The sequence below is a fragment of the Pezoporus wallicus genome, unplaced genomic scaffold, assembly GCF_028554395.1.
Source record: "Pezoporus wallicus isolate ANWC-B61680 ecotype Strahan unplaced genomic scaffold, APGP_CSIRO_Pwel_v1 scaffold_2584, whole genome shotgun sequence".
Lineage (NCBI taxonomy): Eukaryota > Metazoa > Chordata > Aves > Psittaciformes > Psittacidae > Pezoporus > Pezoporus wallicus.
The window spans coordinates 8180097-8201600 of record NW_026642851.1 but is presented as its reverse complement, the minus strand read 5'-3'; the positions used below and the strand labels follow the sequence as shown (position 1 = coordinate 8201600).

The following is a 21504-nucleotide window of genomic DNA, read 5'->3' as shown; positions in this document are numbered from 1 at the left end:
CAACAGGTTTTTTGCACTACACAGACGTACAAAACTGAAACTGAGCCTCATGCTCACACCTGAAGGTTTCTTCAAATTCAAGTTCAAAGTTTTGTCAATGCGAGTAAAAATCCATTCATGTATTTGGACAAAACATGACCTGAAATACGACACTGGTGAAAAACTAAGCACATTAGTCAAAATATGGCAAATATTTTGTAAGGTTTTTGGTAAGGTAGTTCTGTAGTCTGTAATTCAAGATTGTTTTTTTTTCTACCAGTGTGTTACTAAGAAAAAAAGATATGCCAAACCCCCATACTTTTCTTAGTCATAAATTTAGGTTTAGAGGTACAACCACAAGACAATGCAATCTCTTCTGCACTACCAAATGAAGACAGAACTATTCTCCTACACCATTAACCAGATATATAATTACCCAAGAACACTGGAGATACAACATCCATCCAAAGTGGAAATAAGCTTAAAAAGCAAATCAAATATTAATGAGACTAAGGGTCTGAAGACTGACATTTGTTATGCAATTTCCTGTCACTATAAATAGAGCTCTTTCATACAACACACATTTGGTCAGTACATTTTCTGACTTCAAATTTTATGTAATGATTTTGAATAATGCAAAACTAAGTCTACCCACACCCACAGAAAAGTTAAATCAGCTGTATGGGATATATGCTGGTGACCACTTTTGCGTATTCTTAAAGGGCTAAAAAAGAGCCAAAGCAAATTTGCATTATGGTGCCACTGTCTGTTATCAGTGGCTTTTACATGACAGATTTCCAATAGACAACTATTAAACCAGCAGTACTAAAAACCCTCACAGGAAGATTCCCAGGTGAATGACAAGATATTTGCCATCACAGTGGGCTTGACCACTAGTACCAGTACGATATGTTAACAAGAGATGCCAGTTCTTGGGTGAAGAGAGAAATAATGGGTTCAAGGATACAAAATCAGACACACCTGTTTAGCAGCACACTTGCTAAAATGTCTACCTCTGTTTTTCTATCCTGCCTAATCACGCTACCCAAAAAATCTCTAATGGAAAAGTAAAGCAAAGGAAGCTGCATAAAACAGCCTTCCCAATAGATATGTTTCAGTGTGTATCCCAAAACGGATGATAAACAAGAATAGGAAGGTGCATGTATAAATGCACCTGAAGATGTTTCCTCATTGGACACTTGTACCTCTAGTTTACCACCTGTGTCATTTATTATTCAGTGCTTCAGAAACAAGATTTCTTTCAAGCTTTCCAGCAAAACTTAAGTTTACCAGAAAATGCTACTATTAAGCAGATGTGCCACATAATTAGCAACGACAAATCCACTTACTTTTTTCTCCTTCTCATGATGTTTATCCTGAGAGTGAGAGGAAGAATCACTTAAACTTTGATCATATGACCTATTAGATCCCCGTTTGCTCTTTTTCTAAAAAGAGAAAATATATTTATGGATAGAGAAAAGGAATCATTTGAATAAATAAAAAGCATAAAGCATTTCAACTGATAAGATGCCTTACTGCTTGAAGAAAAAAAAACAACTCAGTCACTGAAAAACTTACAAATTCAGAACAATTAACAAGCCTACCCAAAGTAAACCAGGAAAAAAGCCTACGCTTGTATCAGCTTTTACACCTCCACAAATTGGCAAGATATGTTTTCCACAAAGAAAAGAGATAATCACTTTTTAAAGGTTAAAAGACGCTAGACACATTTTCAAATATGCGTAACATAAAACAGAGAAGATGCTGCTCAGATGAGTATCACATGAAGCCACACTGCCACATGCCTGAAATGCATTGTAAGGTGGCTGTTTTATGGCTTCATGATTTATTATTCAAGTGATCCAACTGAAGTATTTTCAATAAAATGGTTTAAAAAATAGGATACAGAATGTTACAGTCATGTATGCATTTAAAGGTGGCAGACATAATTGCCCAGTCTGGGACTGCAAAAACTTCATGCTATGTCAGTGTTCGAATATTATTTTATTATAACTGAGGTAGCATTACAAAGACACTTCAGGTCAGTGCTTTGCCAAACAATGTTTTCAGTGGTATAGCAGATATATGCCACCCACCATCTTCTGTAGTAAATACTAAACACCTGTATTTTACCAGGCATCAACAGTCACAGTAATCCTAGAAGAAACACTAAAACACTTTAAACTATCTTGTCAGTCTTTACTGTTCTTAACTCTATAGCTTCGTAACGGGAAGCTAACTAATCACATGTCAAATACAGTTATGTCTTCATCATTAAACTTGCCTTTTAAATATACATATATGCATATTAGCTCAGGATAATTAAAAACCTTAGCTTAGTAAGGGCCCCAGAAAGCCCTGACTTATTTTCATTATGAAGCAAATTCATCAATATTCACAAGAGCACAAGCTTATCTTCTAGAAAGCTAAAACGGTGCATTGGCCTTGTGTTTTTACCTCAATGCAACCTACTCAGAAGTCACCCAAGTATTCACCTTTTTTAGCAGTGAAAACAAGTAATCAGCAAGTTTAACTACACTTACAGCAGTATCTGTACTTAAGTTGATATACTAAAATTTTCATAATTCAATATTCATAAGTAACATTTTTAAAATATCACTAAGTCCTTCAAGGCCACACACTCACAACACATACACAGAAACAGATTCCTGGAATTATCAAACTGGTAAGAAGTGATAGGAAAGACTTCAGAATTTGATCCAAAACCTATTGAAATAGCGGAAATTTCAAAGATTTTTGTTTGTTTAAAAGATAAAAATAAAAAATATCAAACCTCAAGTCACTTCCTCGAGGTTCTGTTTCATTGTTTCAAAGAACTTACAGGCAAGGAATATCTAACTGGCTACACAGTGAGCATTAGAACAAGAGGAAAAACCCTTTTTCCTTTCAGCAGCAAAAAGAAATGGAGGGCTTCTTTATCCTCTAATGTGCAAGATAGCAAGTTAATATATTCAATATTATTCTAAAATGAAATAAATTCCTAGAAGCAAACTAATTAAATAGCAGAAGAAACAGTACAGGAACTCAAGATAAAAAAAAAAAAAAAACAAACAGTAAATGTGCATTCTATTTCTGGCAAAGGGGAATGACCCACACATCTAGAAAGTAACCACTTAGAAAAAACATTTTCAGCTAGTATTTCTGTAACTGTGATTAAAAACACTGTTTTAATGAGACACAATCTACTTTCTGAGCTACATAAAAATATTATTTCTAGTGTTAATAGCAATTCAGAGAGGAAAAGTCAGCAACCTTTTTTTTATAGAATTTAACAAATACGTACCAGCTTACTAAAATGGTATTTACAGTAGCCACAGTATTGGACGTTATCTGCACCATTGCCTTCTTCTTCACAAAGAAGTCCTGCAAACTGTGCACTAAAAATAAACCAAACAACATTCAAGGAAAGTAATTTTACATCAGCTTGCACCACAGTATCACAGCTGATAATGTATGGATACTTATATCTGCATTTAATAGGAGAGATTTCCACACAAGTGACATGCAAGCACATAACCAACCTTTGTAGTTCACTGAAAAATATGTATAGCTTATACTTTGGCCTAATGCCTTTTTCATAGTCTTTAAGCCACTTACACAAGCTTACAGCTTGAAAATCTACATTTATTATGCAGCTACTTCCACAAATGAATAAACCAAGCAACTTGCAATGATACTTAGCTCAAACTGAAGCCAAAAATTATCTCTGGAAAGAACAGTTTTTAACAAAACATACTGTAGATCCAATAGATCAGAAGACATTTTTCTGAAGGTACATACATCCCTCTCTGCTTTGCCAGGAAAACAACCTTTTTTTTTAATAGGACTTCAATGATATAATAAATAATATTTATCGGTTTAAAAGACTGTGGGAGGCTAATTTCTTTAAAAAGAATGAGACATACAAGTTTCCTTGCCTAGGCTAGTTTATTACCTTACTCTACTATATTTTTTCAATCAAATTTGGTTTTCACCACATGCAATGTCAATTTTTCTTGTCAAAACCAACTTAAGACATTGAAAAACAAACTATTCAGTTTGATTTTCCATATAATTTTCATTAGCATGATAATGAAATGTTACAGTCAAAATTACGCACGGGAGTATTGAAATGAAAGAACAATATATAAGGCAGCTTATTTTCACTGCTTTTTAAAATCACTTTCCCCTTATTTATACTTTACGTTCCTGGGCAATCCAGAAATACTGCTTCCCAAATACATGTACACCTACAGCAGATGCCAACTCAAGACAACATTTAAGAGGATATCTTTAAACAATAATTTATCGCCATACAAAACCAGACGGACTCAAGCTCATTCTTCCTTAGACATTAGTTCTGTTAACCTAAAACTGATACACCTGACCCTGGATCTCTGCCTTCTGTAGTTCTCACATTTTTCTTTCATTTTTTAAATATTACAGAAGCCTCTCAGTATCCTCAGTCACAGTAGTCTCTGTCCAGGTATAATTTTATAGTACAAACCTCAGGGGTTTACAATCAAAAAATCTTAAGAATTGGCAATACAGTTTCATTTTTAACCTAGTTCTCATGTACTTTACAGCATTCACTAAAAACAGGGTTTTCAAATTAACAAAAAAATTGAAAAGGACTCCTGTATGCCTCCAAGTGTTTGAAAGAAAAGAGACTGTCATCCAAAAACTTGGATGTATACATTTATTTCACATCCAAGTAACCTCTTTACATGGTACACATGCTTTGAGGAACACAATCCATTTGCACCATAAAAAGAATCTTGACATTGATACATCCAATGAAAAATTAGATGCTTATGAAAGCCTGCCAGATAGTCAGGTAATTGAAAGAAGGGTTGCCAAGAAAACAGTGCCTAAACTACAGTATTATATCCTTTAAGATATGCACAAGACTTTCCAAGTATCACTTGATGGCACTGAAGAAAATACATTTAAGTAATTTAAGTAGGTGTGCAAATACCACTTCCCTGACTAAGCTGGTCAAGAAGCAGCATACTGAAGCACTCATAAAACAGACGGGTAAATCCACAGATTATGTAGCTAGACAGTCTGTGTAAATCTGCTATCTATCTACTGCAAAATAGCTTCAGCTGAATTTGAAAAAAACAAATAATGCCTGTAAATTTTGGTGTGAAACTCCTTTTGCTTCCTTTTACCTGTTGACATATGACTTAAATTAATTATCCAGCCTCTTTAGAAGTCCATAAAGTGAGACAAGCATCTCCTCAATGCAAGCAAGCCTAAATATCTTAAAGTAGAATCAATCAGGTAGCGGACATAACTGTTTCTTCAACAGCTACACACGAAACCTAAATCAATAGTTCAGGATAGATGTGTACCATTTAGATAAAACCAGCATGGTGAACTGCATCCAAATGTTTGGAAATATGTACAAGAAGGGGTGAGTCTAGTGCATGTTTACGTATAACTCAGCAATTTTTCCCCACTGGGAAATCTGGTAAATCACCAGAATTAAGTATCAAACCAGCAGGCGTACAATCTCAAACATTCCCACATCCTATAAAACATCATCTAAGAAAAATAATTTAAGGAAAAAAACAAACCACTAAAGCTTATTCACACGAGGACATGGCATTGAACACAACCCAAAGGAACATTATCAGAAAGCTTTTGCAGCTGACAAGAATTGTCTATGCTGCTCCTACTACATTGCTAGCAAAAATTCTGTATTATAATAAAGTTAGGTATTTCTACACAGCCCACTTTATTACATTTCTTTACTCAGAAATAACCTAAATAAATAGTTTATTCATTACATTGTGTGCACTGATTCTTTCTGGAACATCAGAGATGTTAAATAATAAATTATACTTACCATGTTACATGAAAAGCTTGTCGACATCCATGTTTATTACATGTCATACAAGCACCAGTGGCTGCTTTACTTTCTCTGCCTTGTTCATCACAAATATAGCATGTCTATCAAAGAGAAAATACTTAACATGATAAGAAGCATACAAATACATTTTGTTACAGATTCTTGGGTGAGAACTATTGGATTTTGCAGCTAAGCTTATTAAGAACTTCTTCTAAAAGTCTAACTATGTATGTTTGCAGGAGATCAGCCAGTAGATACTTGGGATTCGTGTAACGCTTTACCAACTCTAACACAGTACAAATACTAATTTATGTAAATTCTATATCACTGTTCAACTAGCCAAATGGTTAAACAGCCAACAGTTAACTAGCATTAAGCTTCAAAATTTTCCTTGCTTTCAAGTTTTTGTTTATGCCCTCTTAGGTTACAATAATTTTCGCATTTGTTTATCATTACCTGTATTGATGGCATTCAGAAACATCAAATTAGACTGAGTGCCCAATGGTACAAGATACCATATGATATACATGCATACATCTACAAAATTAAATGCAGAAAAACTGCTAACAAAATTTTATTCATACATTTGGTGTAAAGTCTCAAAGCATGCTTCAACAGTCATATGATGCTCAGTTATTTTAATTAAATAAGTTGTTTAACAGAACTCTGTTTTAATTTCAGCATGATTTGGACAGCCTCATAAATAACTTAGAAACTAATCAAGCAAGAATCCCCTGTAAACAAAGCTTAAATTAGTGTATCAAGCCCATTTCAACCTCAAAAACAAGCTAGAATGAAAACACCCTGTCTAGTACCTGACATAGCATTTCTGTCAATTTATTCATTTGTTTTACTGGGATAGTGTGGCAATTTGTAATATTTTCAAAAAGTTGTCAGTAAAATTGAAGTTAAAAAAAAAAAAAGACAAAAAGAATACACAATTACTTTTTTATTTTTTTTAACCATGAGGCAAATAAATGTGGATACATGCTGTATGGAAGCTCACTATTGTACTAGACATCACCACAATCTCTCACCAGCACTTCAGGCAGATACATCAGACAAAGCCAAACCTCTTCCCATTTTTTACTGTCCTAATTACTGAAATGCCATTTAGAGAGATTTTATCGTATCACATTTACGTGTAAAATTTAACAGTTTAAGAGTAGATTCGTAATGAAAGTATCCTCCAGCACTGGACCAGTCAAGCATCTGTTTAAAAATGAGAGAGAACCTTGCTGAGGTAACAACTGCCAACAACACACTGCCACCTCTGTAGATATCCCATTACAAGATCTTAGATGAGAAAAGAAAAACTTCTTTCCCTCCTCCCCCGCAAAAAATTGTCTATATTTAAACTGTAACTGATTTATCGCAATTGTGTCACAACCTCCCTTCTGTGAGGCAAAGAATGAGTCGAATAAATAAAAAAACATCAATCATAGGAGGTAGAAAGTACAGTTTAAGAAAAATGGACCCTGATACCACTGAAATAAAAATATCAAAAGAATATAACACAAAACCACTATTACTTGCAAAGCCATGAGAATGAGTGAAATTCTGAGATCAGAACAACCTTTTACAGGTATTTAGAACAACATTTAACATGAAATGTCAGCTAACTAAAGCATTTTTGTTAACATGCTGGGCTCTGGGGTAGGTGAGTCATTCTTGTACAGTTTCCGCAAGACTTCTAAAAAGCATTCAACCCAATAGCTAATACAGCCTAAAATCATACCCTAACATTTGAAGGATCAGAAAGGGGATAATCCTACTTAATTCTTTGCCTTGCTCCCTTTGTACATAAAGGTAGTGCATACAGATAATTCAGTTGTTTGACAGGGTCTGAGACTGGCTGCTTTTTAGCTTTCCATAACATGACCTGACACATTTCAGATTTTAGGAACAAACAAGGTCATGATCTATCAACCTCATCTGAGTAACTATATTAAGTGCAAGTAACTTCAAAAGTAAGGTACCTCTATAAACAGAGAGTTCAACAGACCCCATAAAACTCAAGCTCCAGTTACAGTCCTGTTTTTTCAGAGTTCTGCCTTAAGATCTGTAATTTTTTTCCCCACTGAACTCGGAAAGAAAAGCAATATAAGCATTCCAGTTAGTAAGCATGTGGTTTCAACACTACATACTGCACGTGTTTCTGGACCCCTTCAACCAATTTACAGTAAAATGACTTAATTTTTTCTGAAAATTATAACAAACTACCAGCTACATTATGAACAAGTTTAAACACATGGTGGACTGCTTACCCATTTTCACAAGCTCAGTGAACTTCTATTCTTCCTACCATAGTCATGAGAAGTATAAAACCTGATTCCTAACCCTCCATATGAAACAGGGCCAAAGAAAGTTCATCTTCCTGTTCCAATATGGAGGGTAAGTTCTCTCTAAAGCTGAGCTTCTCATACTTCTACCTTCTCTTAGACAAGAAGCCTGAGAACCTTTGTCTGGCTTTCACAAAGCAGGAAAATAAAGATTTTCATGCATTTGCAAATCCATGCAATTGCTACATCCCCTCTGAAACCTCTGGAATGTGGAAGTGCAAAACTGTGTGTCCCACTACCTAAAGTAGAGCTATTCTTCAGACCTCTTAGGGAAAGAGAGTACCTTAAGACTACTCCAAACTCACTGGAAAATATGCAAATCATTACACCAGGCTTTTGACTCAGCAAGGAAATTTTACCCAAAAAAGGCAACAAATATCTTAGTTTCTTTAAAGTCAAAATACGTATTTTGCAATACTGCCTTTACGTTCCTGTCAGTATTTTTCCTTTGAAGGTTCAAAATGTAAACCTTCTTCCCGAAAGCCTTGACAGAAGGGAACATAGGACAAGAAATACCTCACAGAACAAAAAGTACTCTGAGAAATTGTTTACTCACAACAGCTACCCAACAGCATTGCATGCTTACAGAATCAAATCTAGGAGTTGTACGTAAACTTCTCATTGTTGCAGCAAGTACTGAAATATACCTAACAGCTGCCTTTAATACTAGGCAGATTAAGAAACTCCAAATGCACTTATTCTTTAATCAGTTCTTAAAAGAGGTTCCTAAAAGCAGTAATTATATTCAATTACCACATACTTTCCAACGAACCTGAAATAGACAAATAAAGCCCACATAAAATAAATTGGTACAATCCATGCATAACCACCCAGGAATAATAAACATTTACTAAATAGGAGAGCAACTACTAGTCCATTTGGTTTTGGAAGTGACTGTGGAAGAAAAGCTTTTCTGTTAGTTAACCCGCTAAGCAAGTCATTCAGTGGATTCATTAATATGACGGTTTTTATCCCAGAAGCAGGTAAACTTCAAGGAAATAACAGACAGACGCCTTGATACTGACAAGCCCCATGCTTTGGTGTCTATGTTTCTTCTTGCATTTAAGATTACTGTACTTTACAATATTACATATTTCACAGCGTTCAATAAAGAAACAAGCTCATAGAAAAAACTGTGTAAATTAAGTACTATCTCCTGGCAAAATGCCAATGGTGTTTATTATAAAGACTACAGTATATGCTCCCCTTAGGGTAATTTTCATCAGCCTCTATTTTCCTCCAATTCCATATGCTAAAATTCTGTATGTATCCAGCCACACACAGAGAATTATTGAGGACTTCACAGGAAATAAAATATTTCTTAAAATCATCCTATTTCAACCTGAGCTGACAGACAGAACGAAATTAGCATTAAGCCTCTCTAAAAAGAGAAGCAACTATAGCCACTTTTTTTTTAATTACATGTTTACATTTGTTCACAGTGTGCAACAAATGTTTTAAGAACTGTTTGCCATACCTACCTCTCAAAAAAACAGCTTTTAGTTCCCATTTCCTTCCAAATAGATATAGGCAAAGTTAAATACTTTACAAAGTTTCTGAACTTTCTTTAAAAAAAAAAAAATACAATTTATACCGAACAGCAAGGACAGTAGTGTATGAAATTATTGCAGGCTACCTGAAAAGGGAATCAGTAGTTGTCTTGGTTTTGGAGTATTGTTCAAAACTAACCTACTCGGGAACTGGTGGCAGTTTAGCCACAGCAGCACCAAACTTGGCACTGGCTACAGCCTTATCAAACAAGTTGGGAGAGTACCCAGTTGGCAACTACTGGCAACTGTGCTGTTACGGCTAGACTGCTGTTGGAAGTGCAATTAAATTGGTTTCAGGAAGTTTAATGCAGCAACAGCACTACACACATTTCTTTGATTCCCCTGAAATCCACAACTACTATCAGTAAAGATAATAAAATAGATATTAATAAATATTATTATACGTTATGTTATATTATTATATATTTATATATTAATATATAATAAAAATATTCATTTTCTGTATCTATTTATGTATAAAGACTGCAAAAGCTGAGCTCTATAGAAACAAAAAGTAATTTCCAGGCTAGGGATGGTACCCCAATCCTTAACACTTCTGATACAGGTCTCATCATATTTTACAATATACTGTAGTGGCCTGTATAAGCCATTATAAATATAAAATAATATATAAAAATACATATAAATATGTAAGTTGAGTTTGGTACTGCTGTGGCTAAACTGCCACCAGTTCCCGAGTGGACTAGTTTTGAACAATAACCCCAAACCCAAGACAACTACTCATTCCCTTTTTGGTAGCCTGCAATGATTTTATCCCCTGCCCTGCTTGCTGTTCAGTATAAATTGTATTTATTTAAATTATACTTTTTTTTTTTTTACTTTTTTTTTTTTAGTTCAGTATCTTTGTAAAGCTTTTATTAATTTTGGAGGAAATGGGAAATAAAAGCTGGTTTTTTTGAGAAGTAGATTTGGCAAACAGTTATGGTCAAGCACTGACCTAAGTAGTTTTAGGCTGACTGTTACGGAACATGGAAAATAGGCCCAAATCAGAACACCCACCAAAAATGCAGAAAACTAAGATGTAGACAACATCAGGAACTTTTATCTATATCCTCTGTATGGCACTATTAATTAGCTAGCAAGCAAAAAAATTCACGGTGAATTCAGACCAACAAAATGCAGACTGGAATTTTAGCAGTAAAAAATAACTATATATCATGTATTTGGAACGAGAAAATATCAAAAAAGGAAGCAAAAAAAGTTGTAACAAAAAGGAATTAAAGACTAAAGACAGAGACAACCAAAGGACTTTGAGAACAATATTAGAATACTCAGGGTACATTTTTTTTTAATTTACAAGGATTTATTCATCCAATCAATGGAAATGGTGCAAGATAAAACAGAATCCAAAGTGTTCCACAAAATCTTTGAAGAATATTAGGGAAGAACCACTAACAATAAAAAAAGAAGTTATTACTACCACTCGATGAAAACTGAGAAAACAGATGTGCTATTGGCTCAGGGTTGAGGAGAGAAGAAAATAAACTCATCTACTACAACAAATCTGTACTGCTTTGTGTCCAGGCACAAAAATTTTATTACTTCTGCACTTAATCCTACTGTTGCATGCACTTGCCAATGCAGAAGAAAGCCAACAGTGAGAAGCCTACACAGATGCTCAGGTACTGTCTAGTGAGAAAGCCTGACAAGAACCTAGATTTTTACTTCAGCTTTTTCAGATACAGCAGTATATGATGGGCAAAATATACTGAGAGCAACTGTAAGAATCTGAAACAGATAAGGAAAAGACCAAAGTCTGAAAAAAAAAAAAGAAAAAAAGGCTAGGAATTGACCTCAAGTCGCTTCAGGTGTGGCTTAGATTGGATATTAGGAAATATTTCTTCACCAAAATGGTTGTCAAGCATTGGAACAGGCTGCCCAGGGAAGTGATGGAGTCACCATCCCTGGAGGTATTTAAAAGACGTGTAGATGTTAGGGACATGGCAGACTTGGCAGTGTGAGGTTAATGGTTGGAATCTATGACATTAAAGGTCTTTTCAAAACTAAATGATTTTATGAAAGAGGCAGGGGTGCATGGTGTAAATCAGAGATATAAATTGGGGAAGGGGAGCAGCAAAAGAGAGAGGTCACTGAAACAACATGAACAGGATTGGTTTCCCTGTAGGAAGAACACAAGAGGTGATACATGTCTTTTTTCCTTTTATTCTTTCTTTCTTTCTTCCCTAACACAGCCTATTCATCCTTTACCCCAGTGTCCACCAAAAATAAAGTAAAAGAAAGAAACTAGAGGTAAAAGGAACAACACAAGGAAAATATGTAATCAAACTAAGCAGAAATTCCATTTGCTGCCTACAGAAAGGAAAATACAAAGCAGAATACACTTAAATCAAGTGAGGAAGAGGTAGCGCAAATGAAACAAGTAGAAAAATATGGCTACTGATATAGAACATTAATAAGTTATTAATAACTTATATTACTTTGCTTTGTGCTTTTTGTCCCTTTTTTATTTTTAAATAAAGTATCACTGTGGTTTAGAGAACATTCCATCTCACTGACACTTATTTAGAAGGAGTTCTATAAGGAAATAATCCCACTAAAGTGAATACTGTTTTCAGAGGCAAAAGTCTGTAAGCTTTTGCCTTAATATATTAGCATAGCTTTTCTTCCTAAAGGAAATGTCTATGAACATGCTTGTGTTCATGTCAATACTTAAACCAGTATGACTTACTGGTAATTAACAACAAGATTTCAAATAAGCTGTAATAATATTTTAACCTATGGGAAATATTTCACATTCCTTTCAAAATAAACTGTTATTCAAAAATCACAATATTTTTAATTAACAAAACAGTCCCTAATCTGTAAAGAATAATGAGACATGGCAGATAACCTTACAGCTTAATTTAATAATAGCTTTCTTAATTCTTGAATTTATCATAGTCATAGCAGAAAACATACAGCATTACTGCATACATTTATGAATTTGACATGAACTGCATTCTAAGAAGTGTAGTTTTAGATTATTAAAACTCACAAGTCTTAAAATAAACACATTAGATATAGATAAAAAGACATATAATTATACCTTATTATAACGATCATGAGGAACAGACTGCAACACGATAGGTTCCATTGTAGAAACATTTGCAAACTGCACCTCGGGAATGTACAGAGCACAAACCACATGAGCCCAACCTACAAAAAGTTATAATTGCAATTTTAATGTTTTCTAGAAGGTCAAAGGACATTTCAATTATAATACAAAGAAGCTTTTATAACACTTTTTTCCACAAACTGTTTTACCTGTTTGGAATGTTACAGACATAAGTTACTTTAGTCACGTTTACATTTCATTTTATATTATCCAAAGTTTAGATAAGCTGTAATATATTTTTAAGTTTTTTCAGTGGAGAATTTATACGAGTAATACTCCATGAAATCCAGATACTATTTATACAAACAGCATCATACAAACTGAAAACAGGTTATTTCTTTAATGTCTTGGATTAACATAGTCATTGCATAAAACCTATGCAAATTCCTGCAAAAGGGAAATATCATCTGAACAAACTAGTATTCATGCAAGCATTACCATCATATAAGACTTCTGTGTATAGTTTTTATTTAAACAAAGTCATTCAAATTTGATTAGACTCCTATATAGAAAGAAATTCCAAGAGACATATACCCACATCCTCCCTGTAAAAAATCTCTTCCTTCTTTAAAGGTCAGGCCAACTCATTTTTTCATAGGAATATCAACTCCTACATCCACTCCTGTTCTAACTCATTTACTTGGGATCATCAACAAATGCTTAGTTACCTACCATACTGTGCTTTAACAACATTTCAAGAAGTGAACGTTCCCAATTGTCTGACATTTGATTTTATGCGGGAGAGGGAAAACACCAATTCAGAAAGAAACCAGCTAATTTTAGGTCCTTTTTCTAATACTAAGATCCTGAGAATTGTCAGTTTGTTTCAGTGGAGGACAGTTTGCCTTAACTGTAAGTTTAGCAAAAGCTGCTACACAGCTAACCCAACATATTAATATACTGACACTAATGACAGGATTAGAGTAATATCACATAGTACAGAGCTACCTCATCTGAAAGTGAATTCAGTGTAACTAAGCATTTAGCATTAACTCTGTTCTTCCCTAAAGTCTTTTGTCATAAGATCTTCAGTACACTTTAAAAATTATTATGTATTCCTCCTACCCAGGCTTACCTGCATGCAAATATTAAGGACATAAAATGATAGACTTAAATAATTAGATAACCTGACAGATTATTAGAATAGGTAAACAAAGTAAATTATCATTGTGCAAACGCATCCTGTAACTAAAGATAAATAAATAAAGCCAATACAACAACAAAAAAAAAACCTACACAGCTCACCATACTGCCTCACTGCAGACCTTTCTGTGTTGTTTTCATCTTGCATTTTCTCTTTTCAACTGCTCTACTGAATCTAAAGATTCTTAATTTCTTCATCCAACTGCACTTTGACTCAAACTGAGCTAAATGTTAAAAGTCTGTACTTACTTAGACTAGTACTGTTGAGATTCTGGAATGATATCTGGAATTGCATCTGTGTTTTTTATTCTTTTCTTAAAGCACAAATCTTTTCTAGTTGTTCAAACCAACTGGTATCTCCCTTCCCATTTACTACATTGGCAGTTATAATCTGTATACAAAATGAAAAGTGCACACACAACTGTACAGCCAACATAACAGTCTAGCAATTCATCTGCAACTAAGTACAGTATCTGTGCTCCTTCATCATTTCATTCATAATTAGTTTGTAGAATTATTCCACACAGAAAGGGCATGAGCATAAGAGTACAAAAAATAAACTGCCAACTTGAGCTGCTTTTATAAACTGTTCCAACAGACCATTTTAAAATAAACAGTGACAGACCAAAAAAAAAAAACAACCAAAAACCTGTAAAACTCACAGACCTGTTTTGTTCTTTTCTCTACCTGACATGTCTTCAGGGAATAAATTTATAAGGAGTTTTCTAAGACTTGCAAAATGCCCTAAACCAGAGTCATCTTACTAGACAGACAGATAAATATTAACACGGTGTTAATGGTGAGTATTTCTCCTTAAATCTCTTCTCAAAAGATTAACTCAAACACCTTTCATCTGATAAAGCCTTCAAACCAGTAGAAGAATTACACATAAACAGATGGCAAATGCTTTTACTACAGAAATAATCAACCCTGTACTCCAGTTACTCTTACTTATAATGAAAAAATATTATGTAAATATACAACATATACCAGAGACATTAAAAGAAAAATCACTAAGCCAACTGAAATTTTAGTAAGTAAAAAATTTTTGCAAGAAACCACTTTCAGAAGTAACTGTAACTGAATATTACTCCATCACTATCAAAAAAAAAACAAACAAACAAAACCTGTAAGCTTAAAGTATTTTGATTTCCAAAACACAGAGCATACATCTAGGATAGCTGGGGGCAACAGCACACATTCATCTTTCATGAAAACAAAACCAGTATCTATATAATGAAATAAATGAAGTACCACAGCACTAAGACACTTTTCGAACAAGGGGTCAATAAGCACCCAGAGAACTGAGGACAAGGAATGGAATCCACTGATTTTCATCTGGCATCTTTAGAACCCAGATAATCTGACCTTGCTGAAAAATCACATAAATCTATCCACAGCGGAGGCTCCAGCACCCCTATGCTACCAGCCTCAAATGCCCACAATAAAAGGAGCCTAAACTCCAGCATGAGCTCCCAGTAGCATGCAGAGATCCCGTACATAACTGCTTAAATGTTCTTTTGTCCAAAGATTAACTAGTGAAGAAATATGAAATTGTCACAGAGCAACACCCAGCTCACCTGGAAGAACCAAAAGAGGCAGAGCTTCAGCAGCTCTCCATAAAGAAAGAAGAAGGAATGCATTTTTCCATAACAAGTGTGGTTAAGGACCATCTGCCTAAAGGTGTTGTGGAATCTCCATCTTTGGAGAACTCAAGAAGGTCTACTGACTCTTCAACAGAACTTTTCAAATTAAGTGAGGTGTAGAAGATTCAGTCTAGCCATATAAGGAACAGACAGCAGAAAACAGAAAGGAAGAAAACAATCATCATCTTTATGCCAAGCATCAAAAGACTAGTCACTCTTGCTACAAAGAGTAAGCATGGAAGTAAGGACACCTAAAGCAAAAAAGTAAATGTGACAGCTCTCCCCTATCTCACTGATAGAAGAATGAGCTACTAGGACACAAGCAGACCCCACTTTTAATGTTTTCCGCAACTGAGCAGTCTCTTGACTATGTAACAGCAAAACACTTCCCCCCATTCTCTGCTCACTTCCTTCTGTTTTAGACAACCAGTCTCAGGCAGAGCAGAGAGCTCATAATCCCAACATTATAAAGTACTTATTGGCAGGTTCAAAATGGAGTGCTTTTGTCTGCTGTTTCTTACTGAGTGACAGTTGCCTACTTTGTCAATAGAGATAATGAAGCATACTAAAAAGACACCCATACAAACTGTACATATACCCCATAAAAATAGCAAGAATTTATAAGGATTTACAATATTTAAGGTTACATTAAAATACGTCTTTTTCAAGTAACTCCAAGACATAAAAATAGTGCTATAAACTTCCTATTTGAACCACCCGCTACATTACGCTTGGTTAATTGACAAATTTCATCAACAACTACGTATCTCCTACACACACACATTATTAAATCCAGTCCTTTCAAGCTTCCGCAATGTTTAAGCATGAAAAAAACTGTTGTATACCCATGTCTTAGAGTTAAAAAAAAAATAAAAATCCAGGGGCACTCTTCTACACAGTCAATAACATTTTTACATTTAAAACATTCTCATGTTTCTGTTGGAACTGAAATTATCTTATTACCATTCCTCTTGACCCAAAACATCACACAGAAATAACAACAGGATACCGACTTTTCTAAACTGTTACCCAAACTTAGACATTTTTCAATCACTTTTGTTCCAAATAAGTTTATTAAAACCATCTGCATAGACCATATCCTTTACTATTTACATCAATGATAAGCTTCCACTTGCTTTGGTTGTGCATGGTTTGCAAACAACTGGCCACACATTTATTACTCATTTCTTTTAATTTTACTTATAAAATTTGCAGTAATTGCTAACAAACTCTTACTATTCCTGAATATTCCTTACTATTACTGAATTACACTCAAGTTACTTTCACTTTCATCTCCCTTCCACAAAAATTTTAACTGGAAGGGAACTGGAGGAAGGTGACAGGTTTTTGCAAATGCAGGCACTGGCACCTTACAAATGTTTCTGAAATTATGCCTATCCTCTGAATTTTCTCTGATTTTTTTTTTCCCTTATTTGACTATTTTTCAGTCTTCAAGAAGGTGGCCATTTAACATATATGCTTTCCTCAATAATATTTTTAGTAGATCACACTGCCTCGCTTCTTTTAAAACAAATTTACTCTTTAGCTTAAAAACAATAAATGAAGAAATGTATTACAAGGGTTAAAATCAGCCACTGAGTTTGCTTGTTTCTGTGCATTCTTATCAGAACTGAAACTGAAACTACTGGAAAAAAATACATGCAGCTGGCTCCCACGTGCTGGCAGATTCACTGCCACTTTTTGCTTTAAATGATCCAATTTTCTGCATCAATGTCTCCATCCAGGTATGGCAGAACGTCATCAGGTTTCGATTATTACTTATTAGAAATAACTTACTGGTGACAGTCAAATTAAGATTTAAAATATTTACTTCCACTCTACTTTCATGTCCAATAACTCTGGGAAATGTTGCCTACCTTTCTGTTAAAAAAAAAAAAAAGAAATCCACTGTTCTTTCTAAGATACATCATACATGTATAGCTAAGACACTTTCCTTTGGAGACATCTTAAGGTACAACTTTAATCAACATTAAAACAACATCAAAACAACATACAAACCAACTGCAAGATCTACACCGATAACAATAATAATGAAAACAGTTTTATCTGATATCAACATTAAAAAACTCCCAAGATTACTCTGATGATAACAATAATAATGAAAACAGTTTTATCCAATATCAGAAATTGGAAATACATGTTGAAAAGCCTTGAAAGTTTAAACATGTCTTATGAACTTCCACCTTTGCTTTTATTTCCATTTATCCCTCAGAAAGACACACTACTGAGTTTTGTCGATTTTTATATTTCATTCTGGTATGGAAAATGTTTTCTCACCAGCACAGAATCTATACAAATTTTACCAATCTTCTGCTGAGATTTCAGTAAGATAACTGATTTTTAGGCCACTGAAAATCTAGCAATAAATACATACTTAGGCAGGTATAATTTGAATATACATTATTCATTAACATTTAGAGAAAAAAATCTCAGGCTTCAGAACCCTAACTGAAAATAAATAGTTGATTTGTTATCCCAAGGTAACAAAGAACCGGTAACTCCTAATAATTTCACCATCAGCAAACAAAAGACTGTTACCAACAAAGAACTCTATAACTAGAAGCTAACTCTACCTAAGTAATCTAAAATCAATGAAGAAAATTCAGGGTGATAAATAATATGGAGTACATTACCCATCTAACTAGATTCTTGCCTTTACAACTACCACTTAAGTGTTCAAAGCTTGTTTCACAACCATTTTCAACTTAATTCACAGTACTTTTAAATTTTCTAGTGCAGAATCTGAAGCCTTGATTTTATAATTTTTTACTTCATAATCAAGTAACAGCAACAGACTTATAATCCATCTTGCCATCCAAATCAAAAAGCCCACCTATAGCTTGTGAACTAACAGGCACAAAGTAAGCACTATACCAGGGCTACGTCCCACAGTCAACGTTGAAGCTGTGCTGCAAAGCAGTAACAGACTGTAGAGACCAGAACCATGAAGTCACACCAAGATCCAGCCATAGTGCCAATCTGGTCCCCCAAGAGAGCTCTGGGATGCCATCAGCATCTCCTAACCATGCACTGATTCCAGAGTAAAATTTGCTTATGCATTCTGTGTAAGTTCCTGAAGAGCCTATTATACCTCACTAAGGAAACCTTACTTTATTTGTAACTACAGCTCACTCCTAAACCAAGCAAATACATTATTCTAGCATGCAAAAATCTTTATTTGCTGAAATGTTAGTTTCTTATTAGGGTTGCTCCAAGTTATAAATTAAGGATACACCTCAATCCATTTAGGGCTGTCACTGACAGGAAAGCTCTCACCTTACTCCTTATTTTCAACTGTACATCCTTGCACTCCTCCCTGTAGTATAAACTTGCCATGCAGCAGGGCAGATACAATTTTATTCACCTGATTAATAAACTTATGGGAAAACAAAAGTTTGCCTTCCAGTAACCAGAAAATAAGGTGGTAAAATCCACACTAAGTTCATACAATTACCATACACAAAACCATCAGTGCAGAAACACCCACCACTCTTGGGAAAAACAGAGTCCACTCTTCAGCAGAGGTCAACAGCTGTCCTAGATTACATGAAAGTGCACCCTCACAGTAGCCACAAAGATCAGATCTGCTAACAGACACCAAGACTCAACTCTAATCCACTTGGAGAAGTGAACCCAGTGCTTAAGACAGTTACTGTTATTATTTGCCAGAGGGTAAGATGAAGTACTATTTTAGACATTTAGTTATAGGTCTCTTCATGAAGGTATTCCATACACTTTTGTTTTGACCCTGATCTCTCAGTCCTGTAAAGACAATAAAATCTGCAGAATGAAATCTGTCAGTTTAAGTTAGTCTTTTCCTTATCCTAATAAATACAGTTTCAAAGTTTGCTACAGTTAACATGGTCTTATCCACTATCTTGTTATCCACTCCTTTTGAAAGTGAGTAAAAAGGTGCTCACACCAACTACTAGAGCTCTCACCACTGTGGTTGGTAGTCAGCCACATTGGTTATCTTGGTACAAATCACTGGCACACAGAATGAAGGGATAATTTCTGCTTAAAAAAAAAAAAAAAGTTTGTCTATGAAGAAAAGGCTTCACCCTGCTTCACCCTACTACATAATTTCACCAAACTCTCCATTTATCAAAATTTGTTCCTCAACTAAAGACTCAGTACACAAGAAAAATTCACTTTGAATCATCAATCAGCACACAGCAAATAGTTTGTTTTTGAAACAGCTACAGATTACATTCAACTGGTCCACTGAGCAAGCTAATAGCTTTAATAATTTTATCTGGCATGCTATGGCATTAATGATTCTCATCCCCCTCCCTCAAGAAATCCTTTTATACAGCTAAAGGAAGAAATGTCATAAATATTTATCTAAGTTCTTTAAAAAAATAAATTCTAGTTATACATTATGATTACTAGAAATATAAATAATAAATACACAGCGTGGGCTATATGATGATGTGTTTATATTAATAAAATATTCTGAATCGTTTAACGATTTTTACTGTCTTTCCCAGTTAAAAAAAAAACAAAAAACAAAATGCAAAAACTCCTGCAAATTTGCACAAAAGGACCAGAACATCTCTAAGTACTTCTTGCAAAACACATACATCTGAATGTGCACATATCACATTACACCATCTGCATTCTTAGATGTTAACACCAAGAAAACTCATTGGAAGACTAAACCTGACAGTGAGAGCTGTTGACTCTAATAACAGCAGCAGCAATAAGAAAACCTGGAGTGTAATATTTTTCTAGACTTAGGAGATCCTGACACTAACCCAGCGGATGGGAAGAGGGCCTGGACCATGACATAAACCCACCGCATTGTTAGCTGGCCTTTTCCCAAGCAGCTGCATGAAAGAAGTCTTGGTGAAAAGTCAGTCACACAAAGAATGCTGTTACACAGCATTCCTGATCATCATCCAGAGGAATCAGATTTCAAAGTAACAACTTGTACAGAAAAATCAAGCCTTTCAGGCTTACAGAAAATTGCAAAGATTACTGTAAGAAAACTATTTAAATGGAAGATGAACAATATTAGATACAAGTGAGCAATAAGCTTAAAAACAAGACCACATATTCAGTATTAAGAGAAGACAGAAGAAGTGTAATGCAAAAAACTGTAATCAGTTAAAATGGTCATGATTTTATTTCCTCCTCATTAAATGACAAAAACCCAAAGGAAATTAGTGCAACAGTTAAGGAAACATAACTGAATTGAAAAGGCCCAAAAATGTCCTAGAGCCAACAGTTCTCAAGTATCCTCAAACAAATGCTCACTTGTTGCTTTTCTGTTTTTCAAAAAATGGGTTTATATTTTGTCCAGCTACCAATCCACACACAAGAGCAGAAAGCTGAAGAAGAGTTAATCTCTCCATCAATAGCCTTCTTTCATATAGGACAACAAATCAATAAGCAACTCAAATACATACCAGTTCTTCTCATTTTAAAAAACTTTTCTATTCAGTTATGTGTTTAAAACCACAGTGGTGCTCCTAAATGAATATGAATGCCGAATTTAGCAAGGAATTCTATCAATAAACATATGCAAAGAAAAAAATATTCCTTTTTCAACTCTGTTCTACTTTTATTATCAATTAAAAAATCAATCAATAAAAGCCAGTAAGTAACCTAACTGAATTTATAGAACTGCAGTCTCTGAACACTGAAAAAGCCTTACTGTTTATGTAAAAACAAATTCCACAAAGTCCACATACAGGGAATGCTATTTTTTTGTTCACAAAACTTTACCACAGCTGTAAGACTGTCACATATACTAGGCAGCCAAAATCTTTAAATATATTGAAAGCTTACTCCTAACATTTCTGACAATCACCCTGATCATAACTGG

General features: G+C 34.5%; 1 protein-coding gene across 4 annotated transcripts in view; it reads right to left on the bottom strand.

Annotated features, from left to right (window-relative positions):
• The window catches only part of MLLT10 (MLLT10 histone lysine methyltransferase DOT1L cofactor), a 129951-nt gene that overhangs the window by 82552 nt on the left and 25895 nt on the right, over positions 1–21504 (bottom strand). For all 4 annotated transcript variants that reach the window (XM_057432614.1, XM_057432617.1, XM_057432618.1 and 1 more), the window contains exons 5-8: positions 12796–12905; positions 5834–5937; positions 3284–3377; positions 1329–1424 (exon numbers count right to left, since the gene is read on the bottom strand). In XM_057432614.1, the coding sequence (XP_057288597.1) occupies positions 1329–1424; positions 3284–3377; positions 5834–5937; positions 12796–12905 (404 nt within the window). The remainder of the gene's footprint in view (positions 1–1328; positions 1425–3283; positions 3378–5833; positions 5938–12795; positions 12906–21504) is intronic.